Raw genomic sequence first — 20,227 nt, 5'->3', positions numbered from 1 at the left:
GCTGAGAGAAAGAACGGAACTGAAAGAATGAAGAGCCTTGTGACGAACAGTTCGGGATTGTGGTTGCGCTGGTCCTCTGCGTATGGGCCTGGAACCAGCGGAAGCAGGAGCTGCAGTGGCACGAGACTGCCCCCAGCTTTTAAGGGCTTGAGTCATTGCTCACGAACCTTCCACAAGTATCGCGGCAGGACTATTACTAGGCCGATCCCGCCCTCCTCACTCGAGAATCTTCGAGCAATTACCACGTCCTCCTGCAAGTCCACCATCACCTGCACCCCGACAACCCCGACTGCTGCCACCACTACCCGCACACGCACCACACGCACCACGGCCACTACCGCGAACACCTCCACTTTCCCGGCACTCGAGCGCGTTACAACCGGTTCCGCGTCTTCTCGACGACTCTTTTCCTCTTCGTCGTCACTTTTTCAGTCTTCAACACTGCCCGCCATGGCTTCCGATTCTCAGTGGACTGGTGTCCAGGTCCGCAAGACCTTCTTGGACTTTTTTGCAGAGCGGGGTCACAATGTTGGTATGCAAACATCCCTCCGCCACATGATTGATCGCTGCCCCTCATCCCCCAATCCCATGCCCTGTCGCCCTGCCCGAAAAAAAGAAAAGAGGAAAAAAGAGAGGGCATTCTCACATGCTTCAACTGCATGCGCCCATCGCAACAATGGGCAGAGATACGCGGCGATGCCTTCATTGCATTCCCTATATACTACCGTTCGATATGATACCTTCAAACTCAATGCGCTGACCATTTTCGCCTCCTCTGCGCAGTCCCCTCGTCGTCGGTCGTCCCTCACAATGACCCCACATTGCTCTTCACGAATGCGGGCATGAACCAGTTCAAGCCCATCTTCCTGGGCACCATTGGCAAGACGGAGGATATGGCCCAGCTGAAGCGTGCGGTTGACACACAAAAGGTGATATCTTTGAGGTCGTGTGTTGCAATATTGTTGAGATCCCTTTACTGACCCTTTGCGACAGTGCATTCGCGCGGGTGGCAAACACAATGTGAGTCCCAAGCTCTCTCATCTAACCCTTGACCTATCAAGATCAATTGCTAACATAACCCTAAACAGGATCTCGACGATGTCGGCAAGGACAGCTACCACCACGTACGTACCGATGCGATCATCTACAAAACGAAACCATAGCGACTAACAACACACGATGGTAGACTTTCTTCGAGATGTTGGGTAACTGGTCGTTCGGCGATTACTTTAAGAAGGAGGCGATTGCGTGGTCGTGGGAACTCCTCACTAAGGTCTACGGGCTGGATCCCCAGAGACTTTATGTCACATACTTTGAGGGCAGCCCGGACCTTGGGCTCGAGCCGGATCTTGAGGCCAAGAACCTCTGGCTCGAGGTTGGTGTTCCCGAGGACCACATCATCCCCGGTAACATGAAGGACAACTTCTGGGAGATGGGTGACCAAGGCCCCTGCGGTCCTTGCTCTGAAATCCACTACGACAAGGTCGGAGGCGGCCGGAATGCTGCCCACCTCGTCAACATGGACGACCCCTTGGTGGTTGAAGTCTGGAACATCGTCTTCATCCAGTTCGACAGACAGGCCGACAAGTCTCTCAAGTCTCTCCCTGCGAAGCACATCGATACCGGTATGGGCTTCGAGAGATTGGTGTCTGCCCTCCAGGACAAGACCTCCAACTACGCTACCGACATCTTCACTCCTCTCTTCGCCAAGATCCAGGAAGTCACCGGTGCCAGGGAATATACCGACAAGTACGGTAAGGACGACGTCGATGGTATTGATACCGCCTACCGTGTTATTGCCGACCATATCCGTCTCCTCTCCTTCGCCATTGCCGACGGCGCTGCCCCCAACAACGTCGGCCGCGGCTACGTCGTTCGCCGTGTTCTCCGCAGAGGTGCTCGCTATGCCAGGAAGTACTTCAACGCCGAGATTGGTACCTTCTTCTCCAGAATCCTCCCCGCGTTGGTGGAGCAGATGGGCGAGCAGTTCCCTGAGCTCGTGAAGAAGCAGACCGACATCAAGGAGATCCTTGATGAGGAAGAGGTTGCTTTCGCCGTTACCCTCGACCGTGGCGAGAAGCAGTTCGAGAAGTACGCTGCTCTTGCCATCAAGAGCGGTAAGAAGAAGCTTTCCGGTGCTGATGTCTGGAGGCTTTACGACACCTTCGGTTTCCCCGAGGATCTCACCAAGCTTATGGCTGAGGAGCGCGGCCTCACCATCGATGAGGCCGAGGTCAACGAGGCTCGCGAGAAGGCCAGAGAGGCTTCCAAGGCCGTCAAGGAGTCTGTCCAGGAGTTCGCCAAGCTCAATGTTCACCAGATCGCTGAGCTCGAGACTTCTCTGAACATCCCTCGCCCCACCTCTGATGCCAAGTTCCTCAAGGGTGATGCCAAGGGCAAGGTCCAGTTGATCTTCAACGGCAAGGAGTTCCTCAAGTCCAGCAAGGATCTCCCTCCCAAGACCCCTCTTGGTCTCCTGCTCGACAACACCAACTTCTACGCCGAGTCCGGTGGTCAGGTCGCTGATACTGGCCGCATCATTATCGATGGTGTTGCCGAGTTCAAGGTTCTTGACGTTCAGGAGTTTGGTGGCTACATTGTTCACAACGGTTTCATCGAGTACGGTGAGCTTACTGAGGGTGATGAGGTTACTTGCGAGTACGACGAGCTCCGCCGTCAGCCTATCCGCAACAACCACACTGGTACTCACATCTTGAACCACTCTCTTCGTGAGGTTCTTGGTGATGAGATCAACCAGAAGGGTTCGCTCGTCGACCAGGACAGGCTTCGTTTCGATTTCAGCCACAAGGCTGCTATTCCTCTCGAGGATATCAAGAAGATTGAGGATCTGTCCAACCACTACATCCGCCAGAACCTCAAGGCCTACTCCAAGGAGGTTGATCTCGACCTTGCCCGCGAGATTGAAGGCGTTCGCGCCGTCTTCGGCGAGACCTACCCCAACCCTGTCCGCGTCGTCTCCATCGGCATGGAGGTTGACGAGCTGCTCAAGAACCCCAAGAACCCTGAGTGGCGCAAGATCAGCGTCGAGTTCTGCGGCGGCACTCACGTCGAGAACACCGGTCTCATCAAGGACCTGATCATCGTCGAGGAGAGCGGTATCGCCAAGGGCATCCGCCGTATCGTCGCCTACACCGGCGAGGGAGCCCACCAGGCCCAGCGCGACGCCCAGGTCTTCAGTGACAAGCTCGAGCACATCAACGCTCTGTCCTACGGCCCCCAGAAGGCTGCCGAGATCAAGGCCGCCGCTGTCGAGCTTGACGGTCTCACCATCTCCGTCCTCACCAAGGAGGAGCTCCGCACCCGCTTCACCAAGATCCAGAAGGAGGTTGTCGATGAGCAGAAGAAGCGCCAGAAGGCCGAGAGCAAGACCGCCCTCGACACCGTCGCCAGCCACTTCTCCAAGGATGAGAACAAGGACTCCAAGGTCTTCGTTGGCCACCTCCCCATCTCCGCCAACGCCAAGGCTATCTCGGATGTCATCACCTACTACAAGACCAAGGACAAGGAGAGGTCTGTCTACGTCTTTGCTGGTAGCAAGGACGACCAGGTCATGCATGGTGTTTATGTCGGCACTGTAAGTTTTCCCTCTATCATTATATGGTCATCGTTTACCTTGTCAAATGCTAACAAACTCTACAGGCCCTTTCTTCCAAGGGTGTCACCGCTGAGCAGTGGACCTCCGCCGTCAGCGCCGTCATCGGCGGTAAGACGGGTGGTAAGGAGCCCAGTCGCCAGGGTGCTGGTGCCGAGCCCGAGAAGCTCGAGGAGGCCGTCAAGAAGGCTGAGGAGTGGCTCTCTGAGAAGCTCAAGGATCTCAACATCTAAAGAAGAAGAAAAAAAAAAGAAAGAGCCATGTTTTCGTTAGAGTAGGGATCAAGTGTTGTTGGCTTGTCGTTTCCCCGTTGATATCCAGCAAAAAGAGTTTGTCAATTCACTTGGCCTTGTGTTTGAAAACCAAGTTGTGTATCTCCTCTTAGCAATCTAGAATGAGCGATCGAGCAAGCAAAAATACAAGAAAGTAAAAAGTCAAATAACCGGGCAAAATCACTTGAAAGGGCAGGTCATCCTTATCATATTCACGATGCGGACTTTTGAACCATCAAAGACACGTTACGAAGATCATATTGTTATCACAGGTCATGTCCTTTAATTTGGACAAGGTATTGACCTATCTACATAGGGATAAGAATATAGACAAAAAGAATACAAATTCTTTGTAACTTACAAGTATAGTAAACAATCAAATGTACAGGGGCCTGCTTTTCCACTCTCTTCATACATAGATAGATACATGAATAAGATGTCTTGTTTTTCTGATCCACTTGGTTTTATACAGTATACATAACACTGGCGTTCTTATACCACTTGAGTAGCGGGTTCTCGCCGCTCTGCGTCTCGGTCTCTTCCAGGTATGCCCAGCTGCGCATGAACTCTTCATGAGACATCACCCTGGACAGCTTGCCGGTGATGGCCTGGTAGACGAGTTCGGAAACGCGGAAGTCGGTGGGGAACATGATGTCGAAGTAACCTTGGTGGACCTTTTAGTTGGTCTGGTTAGCATAGCCCAAGAGAAAAAATGACTGCAAGTCAGACATTGAAAGTAACACCAGATGAACTCACCAAGGGCGTGGTAACGGGCACCGGCCGCCGCTGATACCTCGTCTGCACAATCGGCGCGTTCAGCCCCGGCACGGCATCAGGCAGCGAGTGGAAGTCGCTAGTCAGCAGCCGATGCGCAGGGAAGTACTTGCCCAGCACGTCAAAGAACTGCATCAGCCGCGTCGGGATGTATTCGGGCTCGCTCATGGTGCTGCTGAACGGCTTGATGGATGAAACCCACTTGCCCAGCTTCGTAGTAGGGTACGGCACCTTATACCGCCCGCCGGTGGCCGCATCCCGCACCCGGAAGTAGCGCGCGGCCACGGGATCCAGCACGGGGCTGTAGAACTCGAAGAAGTCGTTTGATTCGCTGATTAGCACGACCGCCTGCATGGGCTGTTCGGTCGTCAGGTCGTAGCGGATGGCGTCGTGGGCGAAGTTGTCGAAGACCTCGAACGCCAGGAAGAAGCAAGGGGAGGGAACGGGCTGCGTCCAGTCGAAGATGGACTGGTTGATGATTTCCACCTTGTTGAGATGTCCGCGCCCCGCGGCCGACCGCATCAGCGTCGAGCTCTGGACTTTGGCCAGCGAGTCGCTGATCTCGATCACCTTATACTGCGTGCGCGCGTACACGTCCGGGTCCATGTCGCGGATGTAGTCGAGGATGTTGAGCATGAGCGTGCCGCGGCCGGCGCCCATCTCGTAGATGATCAGATCATGGTACGGGTATGTCGTCAGCTTGTAGTTGGCCACGAGGTAGCGGGCGATGGCCTCGCCGTAATAGGGGCGGAAGAGCTCGGTGGGCGTGTACCAGAGCTGTCGCGTGTCCGAAGGGGCGACCTCGTCGAGCTTATCCTCGAACTCGACATAGCGCTGGGAAAGGACGTTCTGGAACTCGGTCTCGTCGCGGAACGCGGGGAAGTCGAAGGGCTCGCCGGGGGTGAAGATGGTGACTTGCTTGGAGAAGTAGCCGTAGTTGGGGTTGTAGAGGCTGTCTGCAGCAGAGTGCGAAAGGAAAACAGAATGTCAATGTCTCGTGCTCTCTCTGTTTCGGGCTTTGCTGTCGTAGCTTGGATTTCTCAACCCCTCGGGTAATGCGCCATGCTGTCGTGGACTTGGACCGGCAACCAACCTTCGATAAAGTCCCGTAGGAGCATCTTGACCCGACGAGGCCTCTGTTTCCTTCCCCAGAGCTCGGCTGCCGTCACCATTGGCGCTCTTTTGTACTCCTCCGTCATGTCCTGGTTCAAGAGCTTTGCCCGTTGCTGCCATTGGCTCTCATCGCCGACGGGAGAGCTCGCGCCACGACTCTGGCTCGAGTATGGTCGTCGCTGGTGTCGGCTGTGTTGTTGCTGTACTCGGTGACCATTCTGGGCTGTCGCAGTCGCAAGCTGGCGGAGGTGTTTCTGCGATTGACATGCCGGGTGATGGCGAAAGAGTTGTTTGAACAGCTGGTTAACGAGTTGCGAGTCCATCTTGGCTCGTGGGTGAGTTCAGAGCTGTTGGTGGTGAGAGAAGATGCCCGGGCAGTATCCCAGAGGCCACTGACGTCGGGGTCTGTTCGTTCTGCCACTTGCTCCAACTGAACTCCCCGTGCCAGTGAAATGGAAGGTACCGTATACCTGGTCGGTACTGTCTTGAGAGTGGACTCGTGGAGGGAACACGGGGCGCAAGGTGGAGGTTGATGGTGGAGGAAGAACGGATCTTGGAGCTTTTGCGGGGTGGCCCGAGCTCGCTTCCTGATTCGGTTCTAGCTGACAGTTGCACTCGGGACAACAGTGGCGGCTCAGGCCCCCAACGGCGCTTGCCAGTGACTCGCAGCAACGGGGAAATGCCGATTCACGATCTGTTACAGGCCTCATGGCTTCCTTCAGCGGAGGCGAAACCGGTTACCGGAGGGGCCAAGGTTCTGTCTGCCTGCCGTGGGAGATGGGTGACTGAATCGATCACACCCTGCTCTTGAAGATCCATCGTTGCATGACATCAACAGCAACTTTTAGCAAAAACCTCAAAACTCTTGGAGAACTCGGCCACATCGGACGAGACACTCTCACTTTATTTGGAACCCTTTCCTTCACTTATTTCAGACTGTTGATCAGTCGGTTCCCTAGCAACTGAGATTCGTTGTTTTCTATTTTATAAGGGCAACGGCGCAACGGCGCAAGTCTACCTTGATCACCACCCACACCCAAAGTCCAAACGGGCATGATGAGACACCACCTACTTTGAGATAACTCTTTTCACAACCAAACCCCCCCCCCCCCCCCCCTCCAAGACATGTCAATAAGCGACCACCCCCGTGTCTATGGCACGGTAGCTTTAACAGCCGCCTTTGCCGCCGGCATCCTCGTCACTCTCGGCTTCAAGGACTGCTACCCCGAGCTAGAAAACCGGTACCAACGGCGTCGGAACCGCAACCTAAGCCGATCCAATGGCGACTTCGGCGTCGTAGTACCCACGGCCAACCGGGTACACCGCGAGAGTCTGATCTTCGGTCCCGTCCGACTAGAAGACCACGAGGAAGTAACAAGCAACATCAACAGCAGTTTCGACTGGGTCGAGGGCATCGAGGGCTGCATCGGCAACACCCCCCTGGTCCATATCCGCAGCCTGTCGGAGGCAACAGGCTGCATCATCCTCGCCAAAGCCGAGCTCCTCAACGGCGCCGGCGGTAGTCCCAAGGACCGGGTGGCGCTCAACATGATCCAGGACGCCGAGGAGCGCGGGCTCCTTGTTCCGGGACGCGGCGACACCATTTATGAAGGCACCGTGGGAAGCACGGGTATCTCGCTTGCCACTTTGGCGCGCGCCAAGGGGTATAAGTGCCACATCTGCATGCCGAACGATATGGCCATCGAGAAATCGCAGCTGCTGCACCACCTAGGCGCGACGGTCGAGCGGGTTAACCCAGCGCCCATCACGTCTCCCGACCACTTTGTCAATCTAGCGCGCAGGCGGGCGCGCGAGCACGAGGCGGCGCACGGCGATGGCAGCGTCGGGTTTTTCGCCGACCAGTTCGAGAGCACGGCCAACTACACGGCACACGTCAAGACCACTGGCCCGGAAATCTACCGCCAGACGGGCGGGCAGCTGGACGCCTTCGTGGCTGGCGCGGGGACCGGCGGCACCATTGCTGGTGTGGCCAAGTACCTGAAGGAGGAGAAGAATCTGTGGGACACGCGCGTGGTGCTGGCGGACCCCCAGGGTAGCGGGCTGTACAACAAGATTCGTCACGGTGTAATGTACTCGTCGACGGAGCGGGAGGGCACGCGCCGGCGGCAGCAGGTGGATACGATCGTGGAAGGCATCGGCATCAACCGCATCACGGAAAACTTCGAATCGGGGCGGGTGCTGATTGACGATGCCGTGCGGGTGACGGATGAGCAGGCATGCCGGATGGCCCGGTGGTTGGTGGAGCACGACGGCATCTTCTGCGGCAGCAGTACGGCTGTCAACTGTGTGGCGGCAGTCGTAACGGCCATGAAACTGCCCAAGGGCAGCCGGGTGGTGACGCTGTTGTGCGACTCGGGGAATAGACATCTGAGCAAGTTCTGGAAGCAGATTGGCGATATGGGCTTGGAAAATGATACCCAGGCGCAGGCGGAGGATCTTTTTGCGGAGCTGGGGCTTGAGGAATTGAAGAGGTAGGAATTGAGACGGACTGAACAGCGTAAATATGGTGCACGATGAGTGAAACTCGCTTGGTCCCCCGCTGCTGTTAAACAAGTGACATGTCTTGATCGCCTCTGGTCGAAGGACCCGACAAGTTCACAATGAAAGGTTCGGTGGAGCCATATCGGCTATTTGGCCTCTTGCGGTTGAACTTGGATATATTACTACATAATGTGTGGTGTGAGGCCTGAGCAGGTTGCTGCCCGTCATAAAATCCAGCTCTTCCCAAGTCGTGGAGTATCTAGTAATTCAGCGCTCACCTCATCGCTGGGTATAATAAAGAAAATAAAGTTAAATAATCCATACTCCGATGCTTGAAGAAGTTCCCGAAGGTACAGAGTCTTCCGTTTTCGAGTAATCCTTGGTTTTCAGTTCCCCCGTCTCATGGTCCTCTCTTAGCTGAAGAAATATTCTCCAGACACTTCATTCTCCTCGTCCTGTTGTCAAATGAGCTTCCCAATTGTGAGCCAGTTATAAATCATCAGGCAAAGAAGCGCTGAATAGGCAGATTTCCCCGGAGGAACGGCATATCAAGCCACAAAAGCGACGCACACTCCGCGCCCCGATTCATGCCGAAAAGAACAGAATATTATGCGCCGCCATTTTAGGAGAACTAAACACGCAATAATTAGCATCAAATTTGACATCCGTAGAAGAGATTTTGTGAGTCTGCCATACCTTCCAGCGGTTTCCGCAAACAGTGCACTCGCAGAAGGTAGTCATAGGTTCATCAGCCGACCGTGTTTGCGCCTGGCTGTACGACACCTTCCTCTGTCCGCACTTTCCGCACTTCAGCGCATCACTGATGGACTTCTCCGCCATGGGCACCTGGGCCTTCTTCATGTTCTCCTTCTCCAACTCCTCATCCCTGGCACGCTGTTCCTCCGAGGCCAGCTCCTTGTCCGACAAAACGACAAGGCGGTCGACGGGAAGCTCGCCCGACATGACCCGTCGCCCCAACGCAGCGTTGTCCTTGCGCTTCAAACTGGTAAAGAGGGTGCGGGCCTTGCTGCGATATTCCTGGTTCTCGCCCTTGCAGGCCTTGAAAAGGGCATTCTCGACTTCAACGGCGCGCTTGACGACCTCCTCAATCGACTCGGTTCTTCGGTAGGCAAGGCCGTTGTAGAGCACGCCGATGGTGTTGTTGCGCGTCTGGCTCGAGGTTCGGTTGATGTCGACCTTGTCTGTCTTAAAGTGGCGCTTCTCGACGTCGCCTTCGTAGGGCTTGTTGTACGCGGACGATGCGGGCGCAGGCGATGCCTTGGGTGCTGGGGAGCTGGCGCCCGAGGCCGCGGCGGCCTGGCTCTTCTTCTTGGCCTCCTTGGCCGCCTCAACCAGCTTCCTCCACTTGTTGACGATTTCGCTCGCAATACGAGCGATGTCCTTGTTGGCATTGGCGCGCAGCTTTCCTACGGTGACACCGGCTTTTGTCGACTAGGGCAGGCAAGGCAGAGTGTCAGAACTTAAAGTACCACTCGCATCGCTCTTCGACGCCGATTGGGGGGAAGGAGCAAGACTCACGCGAAGCTGTTCCTCGGTCGGCTTGGCATCTCTCTTCAATTCCTCCAGGAGCTTGATGACCGTCGCCGGTGGTTCGGTAGCGACAGCCTTGGAGAGCGCCTTGATGCGCGCGGTGAGTTCTCGGTCATCCATGGTGTGAGTGGGAGATGACGTTGGGCTGGCCGTGTGTAATTATGCGCAAGCGACAGCGTTCGCGTCGGGTGATCGGCGGCTTCGACGCGGTTGAGTATGCGGAATTCTCTCTGCTATGGAGTCAGAGGGATGTTGAGCCAGAGAAGAGCGAGGACGAGTGAGCTTGTCTTAGATGATATCGCGGGATCCAGGTGGTGGGAATATTCGGGAAAAGTAATGACGAGCAGGCAAGTCGCAAAGTGAGCACGGCAGCGTCGTTGGAGAAATGTTAGTGGAGCTGGAAAGAAAGAGCCCCACCGGCCGGCCGCTTCTCACAGCCAAACAAAGTGGACCAAAAAACAGGCCGCAGGGGTGACAGGCCGAGACCGTCAATCAGCGATCGCTCAATGGACGAAACAGGCAGTCCGGAGCAACAACAAAAGACTTCTTCCAAGTATGGCAGGATAATGATATCACTTGCCAAATATTTGGAGACCAATCTGTCGAATGTGTGTTCATGTGCAAGGGAAACGGCTTGTCTTTGCGACTTCTGACTAGGTATTAATTGTACCTAACAAAGAGAACTTGAACAAAAGTGAGTTCCCAGCAGATAGAGGGGAGGCCTTTGATCCGAGGTGTAGAAAATTCAACGATGTCTGTCTGGGACAGCAATGGCTACAGAAGCTGGGAAACTCAAAAGATTCCAAGAGGAAGCGCAGGGCATTGATAAGCGCAAGCTCCACAAACTATAAATACATACGACCATACCCACTGGAAAACTCGGGATCCCGTCCGCTCTCCCATAGATAAGCCAGTGAGGGGTAGCTTATCTATGGGAGCGGGAAGGACAGGAAACGGGTCCTGACACTGCGGCTAGATCTTTTACACGGGTAACACCAAGATTGCACTCGGTCAGAAGACCATTCCTGGTTGGTTCTTTGTACTCCTCGGCCCAGTTACGTGTATGCAGATGAGAGCGTGGCAAGGGAGTCTCTCGCTGTTGTCTTGTTGGATCACGATGGACCTCCTTCATGTACCTACCTTAACCTACCTTCATCTGCCTGCATCAGCCTACCTCTTCCCTTCCATCCTGGCATATCATAAACCATAGCGGTTGGCTTACAACACACTGCTGGCGCAGCCGCCAACACCTTTTTAGACGAATCGATTGGCTGAGAGAGTTGCATGCCAGGGCTGCGAAACAACGTGACGGCGGCGTTGAGAACAACAAGGCAACCACAGCTCTAGCTCAGAATACTGTACCCAATGCTCAAAGGCCAACTCGCGTATCACAACTTCAAACTATGATATTTTCTCGGACGATTTCAGATGAATGTCATCTCGATATATTGAACACTGACAGCGTTTATTATTGTCGGTAGGGCTAACATTGCCGGTTTACCAAGCAAGCCCCTGACATCTGACCCAAACCAGTTCGACGTTAACACAAAGCATTTGAATCTGAAGTTTGACAACAAAATTGCCCTCCAGACAGGATAAGATACACTAACTCCACACTGAGTTGCGTTCTGGGACAGCAGCAAACTCCCTTCGACATATCTCGGGTCTTCCTCTCCTCGATCCCACCGTCCAGCACATTCTATCTGGGCCTTGAGGGCAAAAGCCTCAGCCGCAATGAAACCCTCTCCCTCTTGACGGTACTCGTCCTTCCCACGTAAGCAACAAGCAATGTCGATGTCCAAACCCTCGGCGACTCTGCTTTCACCACTCCCTGCGTAGGCGGAAATACCCTCAAAGCCATCCTCGAGGCCTTCCTCTGTTGTTCCTTGCGTCTGATTCTCTTCGTTGAGGCGTCATCTTCAAGGGTTGGTGGTGGAATGAGACGGTTGCGAGGACGCGGCGGGCCGCTGCGGGGCGCCACGCCGAATTGAGCCCACCCTGGGCCCGGCAGTTCTACGTTCCTGGGCAAAACTTTCTCTCGGTGCTCGCCGGTAACCTAACCCGCTGTGTTAATGTTGGGATTTCGTTTTGAAGCTTAACATTCGAAAAGTTCGTCTATGCCCACACCTTCCTTTCCTCACCTCATCGTTCCTGAATGTACCTTCTTCCCTGAAGCTCACCGTGACTTCAACCACGTGATATGGAGGGCATCAGAGCGAGCAAGCATCCAATCAAGACCATCTTTCCAGAGCAGCTCTCCATTACAGTAAAGGCTGACCAACGCCTTTCCTTTCCGGGCTCCTAATCATCTATGCCCAACCATGTACCCAACGCGATATTGGCGAGTCTTCTGCTTGCAAGACAGCTGTGCCGAAGAGGCTGTGCCCGATACCTCTGCTCAGTTCGCGTCGGGCATGGTGGAAGTCCTGCGGGATTGGTGATCCAGGCAAAGGCAGCGCCTTGAAACAAAGACAACAACAGCAACCACCTTCAAGGCTCCCAATCAAACCCACCGAGATATATGCTACGAATTTTGTCAGTCACTTGTAGTAAGTATTTCTCGTCTTTCGAGCAATTTCCCTAGTTTCAACTGCTGATTTACTATACCTACAGTCCCACCAACATAAGCCGTCCGCTCGCGAAGCCTGCGAGCCTTTTCCCGTTATCGAACATTTGTAGGATTAGCTGCCGAGGGAGCTGAGGCTGGCGGACTCTACAATGCGACTTCTGGAGCGTGACGATACCGGCGGGGTCCGACTGACGGGGGACCTACCCAACGACAAGATTCCACCGTATGCGATACTTTCACACACATGGGGTCCCGATGAGGTCCTCTTCAGAGACATGACGGACGGTACAGGCAAGAACAAAGCAGGCTACGCTAAGATTCGTTTTTGCGGAGACCAAGCTTGGCGCGATGGGCTGAAATTCTTCTGGGTCGACACATGCTGCATCGACAAGTCTGACAGCGTTAAGGTTCAGCACGCTCTCAACTCCATGTTCCATTGGTACCGCAGCGCGGTGAAATGTTACGTGTACTTGGAAGACGTCTCAACCCATCAACACAGCGACGGCCCCGGTTGGCAACCGGCCTTTCGAGAGAGCAGATGGTTTTCCCGAGGATGGACCCTCCAAGAGCTCATTGCCCCAACGATCGTCGAATTCTTCTCTAAAGAGGGCGAGCGCCTGGGAGATAAACAGTCTCTGGAACAAGAAATCCACAGTATAACCGGAATTCCGCGAAAAGCCTTCCAAGGTGTCCCTCTACCTGATTTCAGCGTCGCCGAACGGATGCGATGGATCGAGAAGCGTGACACGCAATACGAGGAAGACAAGGTGTACTCTCTATTCGGCATCTTCAATGTGCACATACCGGTTCTCTACGGTGAAGGAAGGCAGAAAGCATTGAAGCGGCTGCAGGACAAGATTCACGAGGATTACCTCTGTCTGGCAAAATTGTGGCCCACAAACCCGCGTGACCCGCACGTCGAAAAAAAGCGGATTGAGCTGGCAAAGGGTGGTCTGCTGGCTGATGCTTACTGCTGGGTCTTCGACAACCCCGACTTTAAGCGATGGCGCCAGCTGCAGGAGAGTCACCTGCTCTGGATCAAGGGAGATCCAGGCAAAGGCAAGACCATGTTGCTATGCGGTATCGTCGACGAGCTAGAGCGGCGTGTTGTCGCTGACGGCGGCAACTTGGCGTATTTCTTCTGCCAAGCTACCGACTCGCGCATCAATAACGCAACTGCTGTGCTACGAGGCTTAATCTACCTACTTGCCCACCGGCAACCACGCCTGCTCTCACATTTACCGGAGAACACATACCCTTCCGATGATGCAATGGCATGGATCGTCCTGTCTAAGGTTTTGCGCGAGATGCTAGAAGACCCAAACTTGAAGGTCACCTATCTGGTAATTGATGCTCTGGACGAATGTGTGACAGACCAACCGCAGCTTCTCAAGTTGATCGTCCAGATATCATCTGTGTCTGCTCGTGTCAAGTGGCTTGTATCTAGTCGCAACTGGGTGCAGATCGAAGAACAGTTGGCGATCGTCGCGCAGCAGTCCAGACTCAGCCTCGAGCTAAACGCTGAATCCGTCACCACTGCCGTCAGTGCATATATCCGCCACAAAGTCCTTCACTTGTCGCAGCAGAAACAGTACGACAGCACAATGCAGACGGTTGTATATGACTATCTCTCTTCTAATGCGAATGGGACTTTTCTTTGGGTGGCCTTGGTCTGCCAAGTACTTGCGGACCCGAGAGTTCAGAAGTGGCAGACACTAACAAAGTTACGGGCATTCCCCCCCGGATTGGATTCCCTGTATGTGCGGATGATGGAGCAGATTATTCAGTCCGATGATGCGGATCTGTGCAGGCAAATTCTTGCCATCTCCTCTATTGTTCGCCGACCCATCAGCCTTCAAGAACTGACCACTCTCGTCGAGATGTCAAACGATATCTCAGATGATCCGCAGTCCCTGCAAAAGCTTATAGGGCTTTGCGGCTCGTTTTTGACATTTCGAGACCAGACTGTTTATTTTGTCCACCAATCCGCCAAGGACTTTTTACTTGGCAATGCCTCTGATAAAGCTGGCAACCAAGCTTCTCAGGAGACGTTCAAGTGGATTTTTCCTTCTGGGAAAGAAGATGTGCATTATACCATCTTCTCGAGGTCACTTGATGCCATGTCTACAACACTGCGACGCGACATATACGGCTTAAGCGCACCGGGATTTCCGAGAGATAAGGTCCAAGTACCGGATCTGGACCCGCTAGCGACGGTGCGGTACTCGTGCGTCTACTGGGTTGATCACTTGTGTGACTCAGTTTCTGACACGAACACAAAATGGCATGATCATTTACAGGATAATGGGGTTGTCTGTACATTCCTCAAGACAAAGTATCTTTACTGGCTGGAAGCTCTAAGTCTACTCCAAGCTATGCCTGCGGGGGTTGTTGCTATTAGAAAGCTCGAGAGCCTACTAGTAAGTACAAGTCTAACTCCACCTAAGGAACTTGGTCTAACTGAAGATACAGGGAGGTAATGATCAAGTCGCAGATGTCAAAGCTTGTTTGGGATGCTTACCGGTTTGCTCTATCAAATAAGTCAATAATAGAGCAAGCTCCACTTCAAGCATACATATCAGCGCTTGTATTTGCTCCAAAGAATAGCTTGATAAAGAGAAATTTCAGAGCAGAAGAACCTGAATGGATTCGAACTAAGCCGGCTGTGGAATTAGATTGGAATGCATGCCTTCAGACCCTAGAAGGCCATGGCTACTTCGTTCATTCCGTGGCCTTCTCGCCGGATGGCCAGCGGCTTGCGTCCGGTTCGGGGGACAAAACGATCAAGATCTGGGATCCGGCATCGGGGAGCCGCCTCCAGACCCTAGAAGGCCATGGCTACTTCGTTCATTCCGTGGCCTTCTCGCCAGATGGCCAGCGGCTTGCGTCCGGTTCGGGGGACAAAACGATCAAGATCTGGGATCCGGCATCGGGGAGCCGCCTCCAGACCCTAGAAGGCCATCGCCACTCCGTTGGTTCCGTGGCCTTCTCGCCGGATGGCCAGCGGCTTGCGTCCGGTTCGGATGACCACACGATCAAGATCTGGGATCCGGCATCGGGGAGCTGCCTCCAAACGATTCCTACTAGTACTCTGATAACTGATATCTCGTTTAACCCTACTAGTCGCTACCTAGTTACCAATATTGGACGTATTAACATAGTTACAGAAACTACCAAAAGCCAAGTTGTATTAGAAATTCCAGAGAGCCATGGCTATGCTATGAGAGAGGATAGGTCTTGGATTACTTGCAACGGCCAGAACGTACTTTGGCTGCCACCAAATTACCGACCGTCTAGTTGTTATGTCCAGGGACAGATGATATGCTTCATCTGCAAATCGGGACTGATTTGGTTTATTGGCGTCTCGCAAGACATATAATGTATTCCATGCCGTTCTTAATTTCTTTCTCTTTATTTCTTTTTCTAGCGTGCCACCAGAAGGGTTTGGGAGGACAGGTAAATTTATAGGAATTTTGTAGATTCTGGTATCTTCTGCTGTTGTCAAGATGACGTATTTCAAGGCTATTCTATCCTTTGACTCTCCTTTTGCAGGTGCCTGTGCGGTCCAGGTGCCACGGGATTAACCCGTGACTGCCCAGTTATCACCGGGTTAGCCTGTGACATTGTCGCACTGCACGCGCACACGGACTGGCCTGTCTGGGCTCTCGCCCATATAGCCAGTCCTCCTCTTATCTCCTTCGCACAACAACGCATATCTTACCATACTCCTAACGGTGCCCTCTCGCCCCATGATATGAGGCGAACCTCGTGATGATGCTCAGCGCCATCGGCAGTTCCAGGGTTGAGTCGGTTAGCTTGATGGCGCGAGAAGGGTTCGGGTAAGTTGTGCCAGTGGCTAAGAGTCTGACCGAGGTGAGTTTCGCCGCCGGAGGCCGCCAGGCACTCATAAGGCTGATGCCAAGCGCTGAGGTTCTGTTCAGTCTCGGAAATCCTAACCCACAACTGTGGGCAAATGTTCGTGTGACACCTTTAGACGGGGCCCTCGGCTCCGTTGTTTCGGCCTCCATCCTATTGGCTAGCTAATCTGCTTATATGAGTCATCCTTGATTGGATCGTAACAATATTATGGTCAAAACATCAAGCACACGCCGGTCACGAGTCACGAGTCTTAGCCAGTCAACTTACCGTGGGGCAGGGGGAAGAGATCCTATGAGATGGAGCACGAATGATGGGAATGATGTAGATTGAGGGATCCAGCTAACTGAGGCTGGAAGGGATCGCCAGCTATATAGAGCTGGCGATACAAAGAGGAAGAAGGTCTGCAAACGAGAGGATTCTGGGAAGTACCAGGACCGCTGTCGAAGAGGGTGCCTGTAGGGCAAAGGGCTAGCGGTCTGGGCAGTAAACGCCCAGAATCTTCTCACAGATCCTGTTCATTCGTGAGATCGTGAGATAAGGGTATCGGACCAGTCGATAGCGTGCCTCACTTGAGTACAATCCGTGCTCTATGTGCTTTGTGACATGCCCGTCCAAGACTTTCCACCACCATCACTGCACGCCGCCCTCATCATCGCCTGCACCATGTCCTTGAACAGCTCCGTCTTGACCTCTGCTACCAACTCCCGTCTCAGTTCGGCCATCAGTTCCTCTTGATCTCCCGCCGCATCACCTCCATCAAGTCGTCCCCGCATGTCGGCCACAACTGCGACTGCTGCTCCTCCGTCTTCTCCATCACAAGCTCCCGCGCCTCGCCAAACAATTTGTCTTCCAATTCCCATCACACATCATCCATGTCCTGGTAGATTTTCCTCTCCACGTGACCGATGATGTGCTCCGGTTCCTCCGTATCGTATCGACATGAAGTGTGATCACATGCGGGTCATGCCCTTTGCTCCGGAGGCACCTTCTCGGTTCTTTCTGACAGCAAGGTCTAGGTCAAAATTAACCACCCGTTCTATTGCCTTTCTCCCTATCTGTTGTAATCTCTATAGCTCGCTGATGGCCTCATCATAAGCTGCTATGATAGGCTTGTAGAGGTAGTCCTCATCCCCTGGAGTTCCCAAGAATATTCTTCCCTCTTCGTCATAAGGAAAAAGAATCTTCCTGATCCTCATACAAAGCGGCTTAACCTTGTCCAATTTCTCTGGGAATTCATTCACAATCCTTTCAAGCCCACTTACATACATGTCGCCTTCCTTTGCTCTAGCAATCTGACTGAAACTTCCGATCTCCCATTGCTGAAAAACGCTCTCCTGAGGCGCCTTCTTGTTGCCGGAAAATCCGTTATGCCATGACTGGCGCCCACACATCCAAAGAAGGACATAGAAAAACGATTCGAGGTCATGACGATATGTGTGGTTGATGTTGCGCAATACTTCAATCGCCATGAACTGGATCGTGCCAGTTATTTGTCGCGCTCCGCTTGGGCCGCTATTTTGTGCTTTAGCCATGTCAAGGTCGATCAGCATGCCCTTGAAGCCATCTGCTGTTTCAGGGTCCGTGATGATGATGTTGTTTGGAGAGATATCGCGGTGGAGAATATTGCCAGCGACGAAGAGAGATTGGTGCGCCTTGATCGCATCTCGCATCGATTCTAGCAGTTGCTTGATATCGGTAAACTCGCTGATGACGCGACCGGCAGGTGAGATGACGAGGCAGGAATAGATCCGATCTTCCCACAGGTCCTCGCTAGGCGTAGATAGGGTCGGCTTGGTCTTGCTTGTCGACGACGACGGCTGGATGCTCAGCTTTCGATTTAGCTTCTGGCTATCGGATCGCTGCCTCTTATTGGATCTGGATACGGTGTCGGTGGCGCTAGATGACGACTTGCGCTTATTGCCCGATATACTAGTGCTTGTTGAAGCCAATGAAGGGTCGTCCGCCCCGTTCTGAAACCGGTGAGCCGTTGGGAACTTCAGTTTCTTCCGTATTTCTGCAATGGTAGCGATTCGATGATGCGCTACTATTCCAGCTACCCCTTTAACACCCTTTTCCTTTGCTTGCGTTAGGTGGTCTACCTCCGCCGTCCGTTTACCCGATGCCCAAGCGAATTTGACAACGCTGTTGTCTTCGGTCGTATAGCAGGTAGTGCCGCGACTTACGATGGCTTTCTGCCTATACATCGCCCTATCCAACCTGATCCTCGTTGCTTGACCACCTGTGTCGTTTAGCGTAATATAGCGTTTTTTTTTCCTCCCTCGATAACTCGCTCAATGAAGGTATCCAGGCCCATCGCCTTAGCATCCATCGTAGCATAGCCGACAAGAGCGCGCGCAAACATGTCCGTGTTTTGGTGAATATTGAAGAACCCGGAACTATACGCCCCAGCCCGATCGAAAATCCAGAGCTCCATCTCGGAGGCGCAGAGAAGGAAGGCGTGGACGAATCGACGGGTCGGCTGGTCGGCGAATACCTTGCGCACGTAGCGGGAGAGTTGCAGGAAATCCGTCTTAAACCTGCGGTCACTGTGTGACTTCTTTTGCTCCCCAACAACCAGAATGTTTTTGTATTCATAAAGGGTACCCGCTTCTGTAGTTGACGCTTGGAAGAATATATCCATCTGGTCTTTCCCTTCTTTAAACTGGTGGGCAGATGCGGTGGTATGGAGCTTGTTCGGTGCCCCGGCTAGGAAGCGCTCTTCCAGGGAGCAAAGCCATTCCCAGACCGGCTTTTCATCAAGAGTGGCCGGGAAGCCCGTCCATTTCGTTCCGTTATGGGCTGTCTTGATCTTCTCTAACATTGCCTTCTGTTCGTTGCGCCAGTTTTCGAGGTCGAAGAACTTGTCCAAAAAACCCCCTACACGGCGGAAGGTGCAGTTTTTGATCTCGTGGAACAGTTCCTTTTCCACCACCTCGCACGTTGCACTATCAGCAAGCCGATTCGAACTGGTCTTGACAGGCGTTCCTTTGAACGTAGACGGAACTGTGGGGCGAAGACGGGGAGTGCGGGGAGTCAAGGTGTCGAGGAGACTGAAGACGGCAGCCCAAATGGCAGTGTCGTTGGAGTTGTCGACGACAAGGCGGACGAGAGGGCGAAATGGGTCGAGGTTCGCTATCTTCCCTCCTTGGACATTCTGTCGCAGGTCCAATAGTCTGAGTGCCACGCTACCGTCTCCATCGGAAGAGGGAAGGTTGAATGCTGCGGGAGATCCGACAAGCGCCAGTAAAAGGGATGCAATAGATTCCCGGTACGCATCGTCGGCTTCGTTGGCGTCGCGCAATTTGTCTCGAACGCGGTCAAGTGTATCACCGAGCGGGCGTTCGGAAATGATCTCCTTCTGTTCTTCTAAAAGAGTCATTTTGAGAAAGGACGTGCTGGGAATTACTAATTGTGTGGAAAATGGATGGGCAATGAAGATGGTAAACAAACAATGCTGGTTATTGAAAGAAGAGTTGGAGTAAACAAAGACCCACTAATTATGGACCCAGACATTGGTGTGATAGACCACGTGATGCTGGAAACTATTGGGTTCCCTAGTTAGCTAGCTCAGGTCCGTGAATGAGATGTTCAGATTACTAATAAGAATAGGTGCAATTTTCACCAAAATCTGTTACGGTTCTGTACATGATATTAACACCACTGCAGTAGTCCAAAATAAGGTGATTGGGACCGCTAATATTGATGGAAGATGGCCAGAGGTGCCAGACTCACCTTTTGAAATCTGACAGGTTGCGGAGGCAGCGAAGAAAATCTTCGGACAGCAAGGCCAAGGAGTCATTGGAACCAATCAGTGGTGGTTCTCCCGAAAAAGACCCGAGTGCCTTGCGATTCAATGCAGGTTTGTTTGTTTTGGCATGTCGTAACCATTCATAGTAGTTAGCTTGCAACACGGTTGGCGCAGCCGCCAACATCTTTGTATACTAGTTAATGCAT

The 20,227-nt window shown here is 53.2% G+C and overlaps 8 protein-coding genes across 8 annotated transcripts; 4 read left to right on the top strand and 4 right to left on the bottom strand.

The window, feature by feature from the left end:
- Positions 1 to 198: 198 nt before the first annotated feature.
- Positions 199 to 4,055, top strand: SMAC4_05794 (uncharacterized protein). The gene is made up of 6 exons (XM_003346209.2): positions 199 to 532; positions 784 to 929; positions 994 to 1,020; positions 1,089 to 1,124; positions 1,187 to 3,595; positions 3,661 to 4,055. Exons 1-6 carry the CDS (start codon positions 451 to 453, stop codon positions 3,844 to 3,846), a joined length of 2,886 nt encoding a protein of 961 aa, XP_003346257.1. The 5' UTR covers positions 199 to 450; the 3' UTR covers positions 3,847 to 4,055.
- A 95-nt stretch (positions 4,056 to 4,150) lies between these two features.
- SMAC4_05795 (uncharacterized protein) lies at positions 4,151 to 6,438 on the bottom strand. The gene is made up of 3 exons (XM_003346210.2): positions 5,753 to 6,438; positions 4,642 to 5,615; positions 4,151 to 4,559 (listed from the first exon to the last, which is right to left on the bottom strand). The coding sequence occupies exons 1-3, from the start codon at positions 6,093 to 6,095 to the stop codon at positions 4,350 to 4,352; spliced, it is 1,527 nt and encodes a 508-aa protein (XP_003346258.1). The 5' UTR covers positions 6,096 to 6,438; the 3' UTR covers positions 4,151 to 4,349.
- A 13-nt stretch (positions 6,439 to 6,451) lies between these two features.
- On the top strand, positions 6,452 to 8,268 carry SMAC4_05796 (uncharacterized protein; the record flags this gene model as incomplete). Its single annotated transcript, XM_003346211.2, has 2 exons — positions 6,452 to 6,531; positions 6,909 to 8,268. 2 exons carry the CDS (start codon positions 6,452 to 6,454, stop codon positions 8,266 to 8,268), a joined length of 1,440 nt encoding a protein of 479 aa, XP_003346259.2.
- Positions 8,269 to 8,859: 591 nt separating this feature from the next.
- Positions 8,860 to 10,624, bottom strand: SMAC4_05797 (uncharacterized protein; the record flags this gene model as incomplete). Its single annotated transcript, XM_066090345.1, has 2 exons — positions 9,814 to 10,624; positions 8,860 to 9,726 (listed from the first exon to the last, which is right to left on the bottom strand). The coding sequence occupies exons 1-2, from the start codon at positions 9,943 to 9,945 to the stop codon at positions 8,860 to 8,862; spliced, it is 999 nt and encodes a 332-aa protein (XP_065945598.1). The 5' UTR covers positions 9,946 to 10,624.
- Positions 10,625 to 11,971: 1,347 nt separating this feature from the next.
- SMAC4_13057 (uncharacterized protein) lies at positions 11,972 to 14,874 on the top strand (the record flags this gene model as incomplete). The annotated part of the gene is made up of 2 exons (XM_066091239.1): positions 11,972 to 12,374; positions 12,439 to 14,874. Exon 2 carries the CDS (start codon positions 12,544 to 12,546, stop codon positions 14,872 to 14,874), a length of 2,331 nt encoding a protein of 776 aa, XP_065945597.1. The 5' UTR covers positions 11,972 to 12,374; positions 12,439 to 12,543.
- A 205-nt stretch (positions 14,875 to 15,079) lies between these two features.
- On the top strand, positions 15,080 to 15,421 carry SMAC4_13056 (uncharacterized protein; the record flags this gene model as incomplete). Its single annotated transcript, XM_066091238.1, has 1 exon — positions 15,080 to 15,421. The coding sequence occupies one exon, from the start codon at positions 15,080 to 15,082 to the stop codon at positions 15,419 to 15,421; it is 342 nt and encodes a 113-aa protein (XP_065945596.1).
- A 1,802-nt stretch (positions 15,422 to 17,223) lies between these two features.
- Positions 17,224 to 18,477, bottom strand: SMAC4_13055 (uncharacterized protein; the record flags this gene model as incomplete). Its single annotated transcript, XM_066091237.1, has 1 exon — positions 17,224 to 18,477. The coding sequence occupies one exon, from the start codon at positions 18,475 to 18,477 to the stop codon at positions 17,341 to 17,343; it is 1,137 nt and encodes a 378-aa protein (XP_065945595.1). The 3' UTR covers positions 17,224 to 17,340.
- A 44-nt stretch (positions 18,478 to 18,521) lies between these two features.
- On the bottom strand, positions 18,522 to 19,652 carry SMAC4_13054 (uncharacterized protein; the record flags this gene model as incomplete). Its single annotated transcript, XM_066091236.1, has 1 exon — positions 18,522 to 19,652. One exon carries the CDS (start codon positions 19,650 to 19,652, stop codon positions 18,522 to 18,524), a length of 1,131 nt encoding a protein of 376 aa, XP_065945594.1.
- Positions 19,653 to 20,227: the final 575 nt, after the last annotated feature.

The sequence above is a fragment of the Sordaria macrospora genome, chromosome 1, assembly GCF_033870435.1.
Source record: "Sordaria macrospora chromosome 1, complete sequence".
Taxonomy (NCBI): domain Eukaryota; kingdom Fungi; phylum Ascomycota; class Sordariomycetes; order Sordariales; family Sordariaceae; genus Sordaria; species Sordaria macrospora.
The sequence above is the reverse complement of the archived record's forward strand: the minus strand, read 5'-3'. Positions and strand labels throughout refer to the sequence as shown.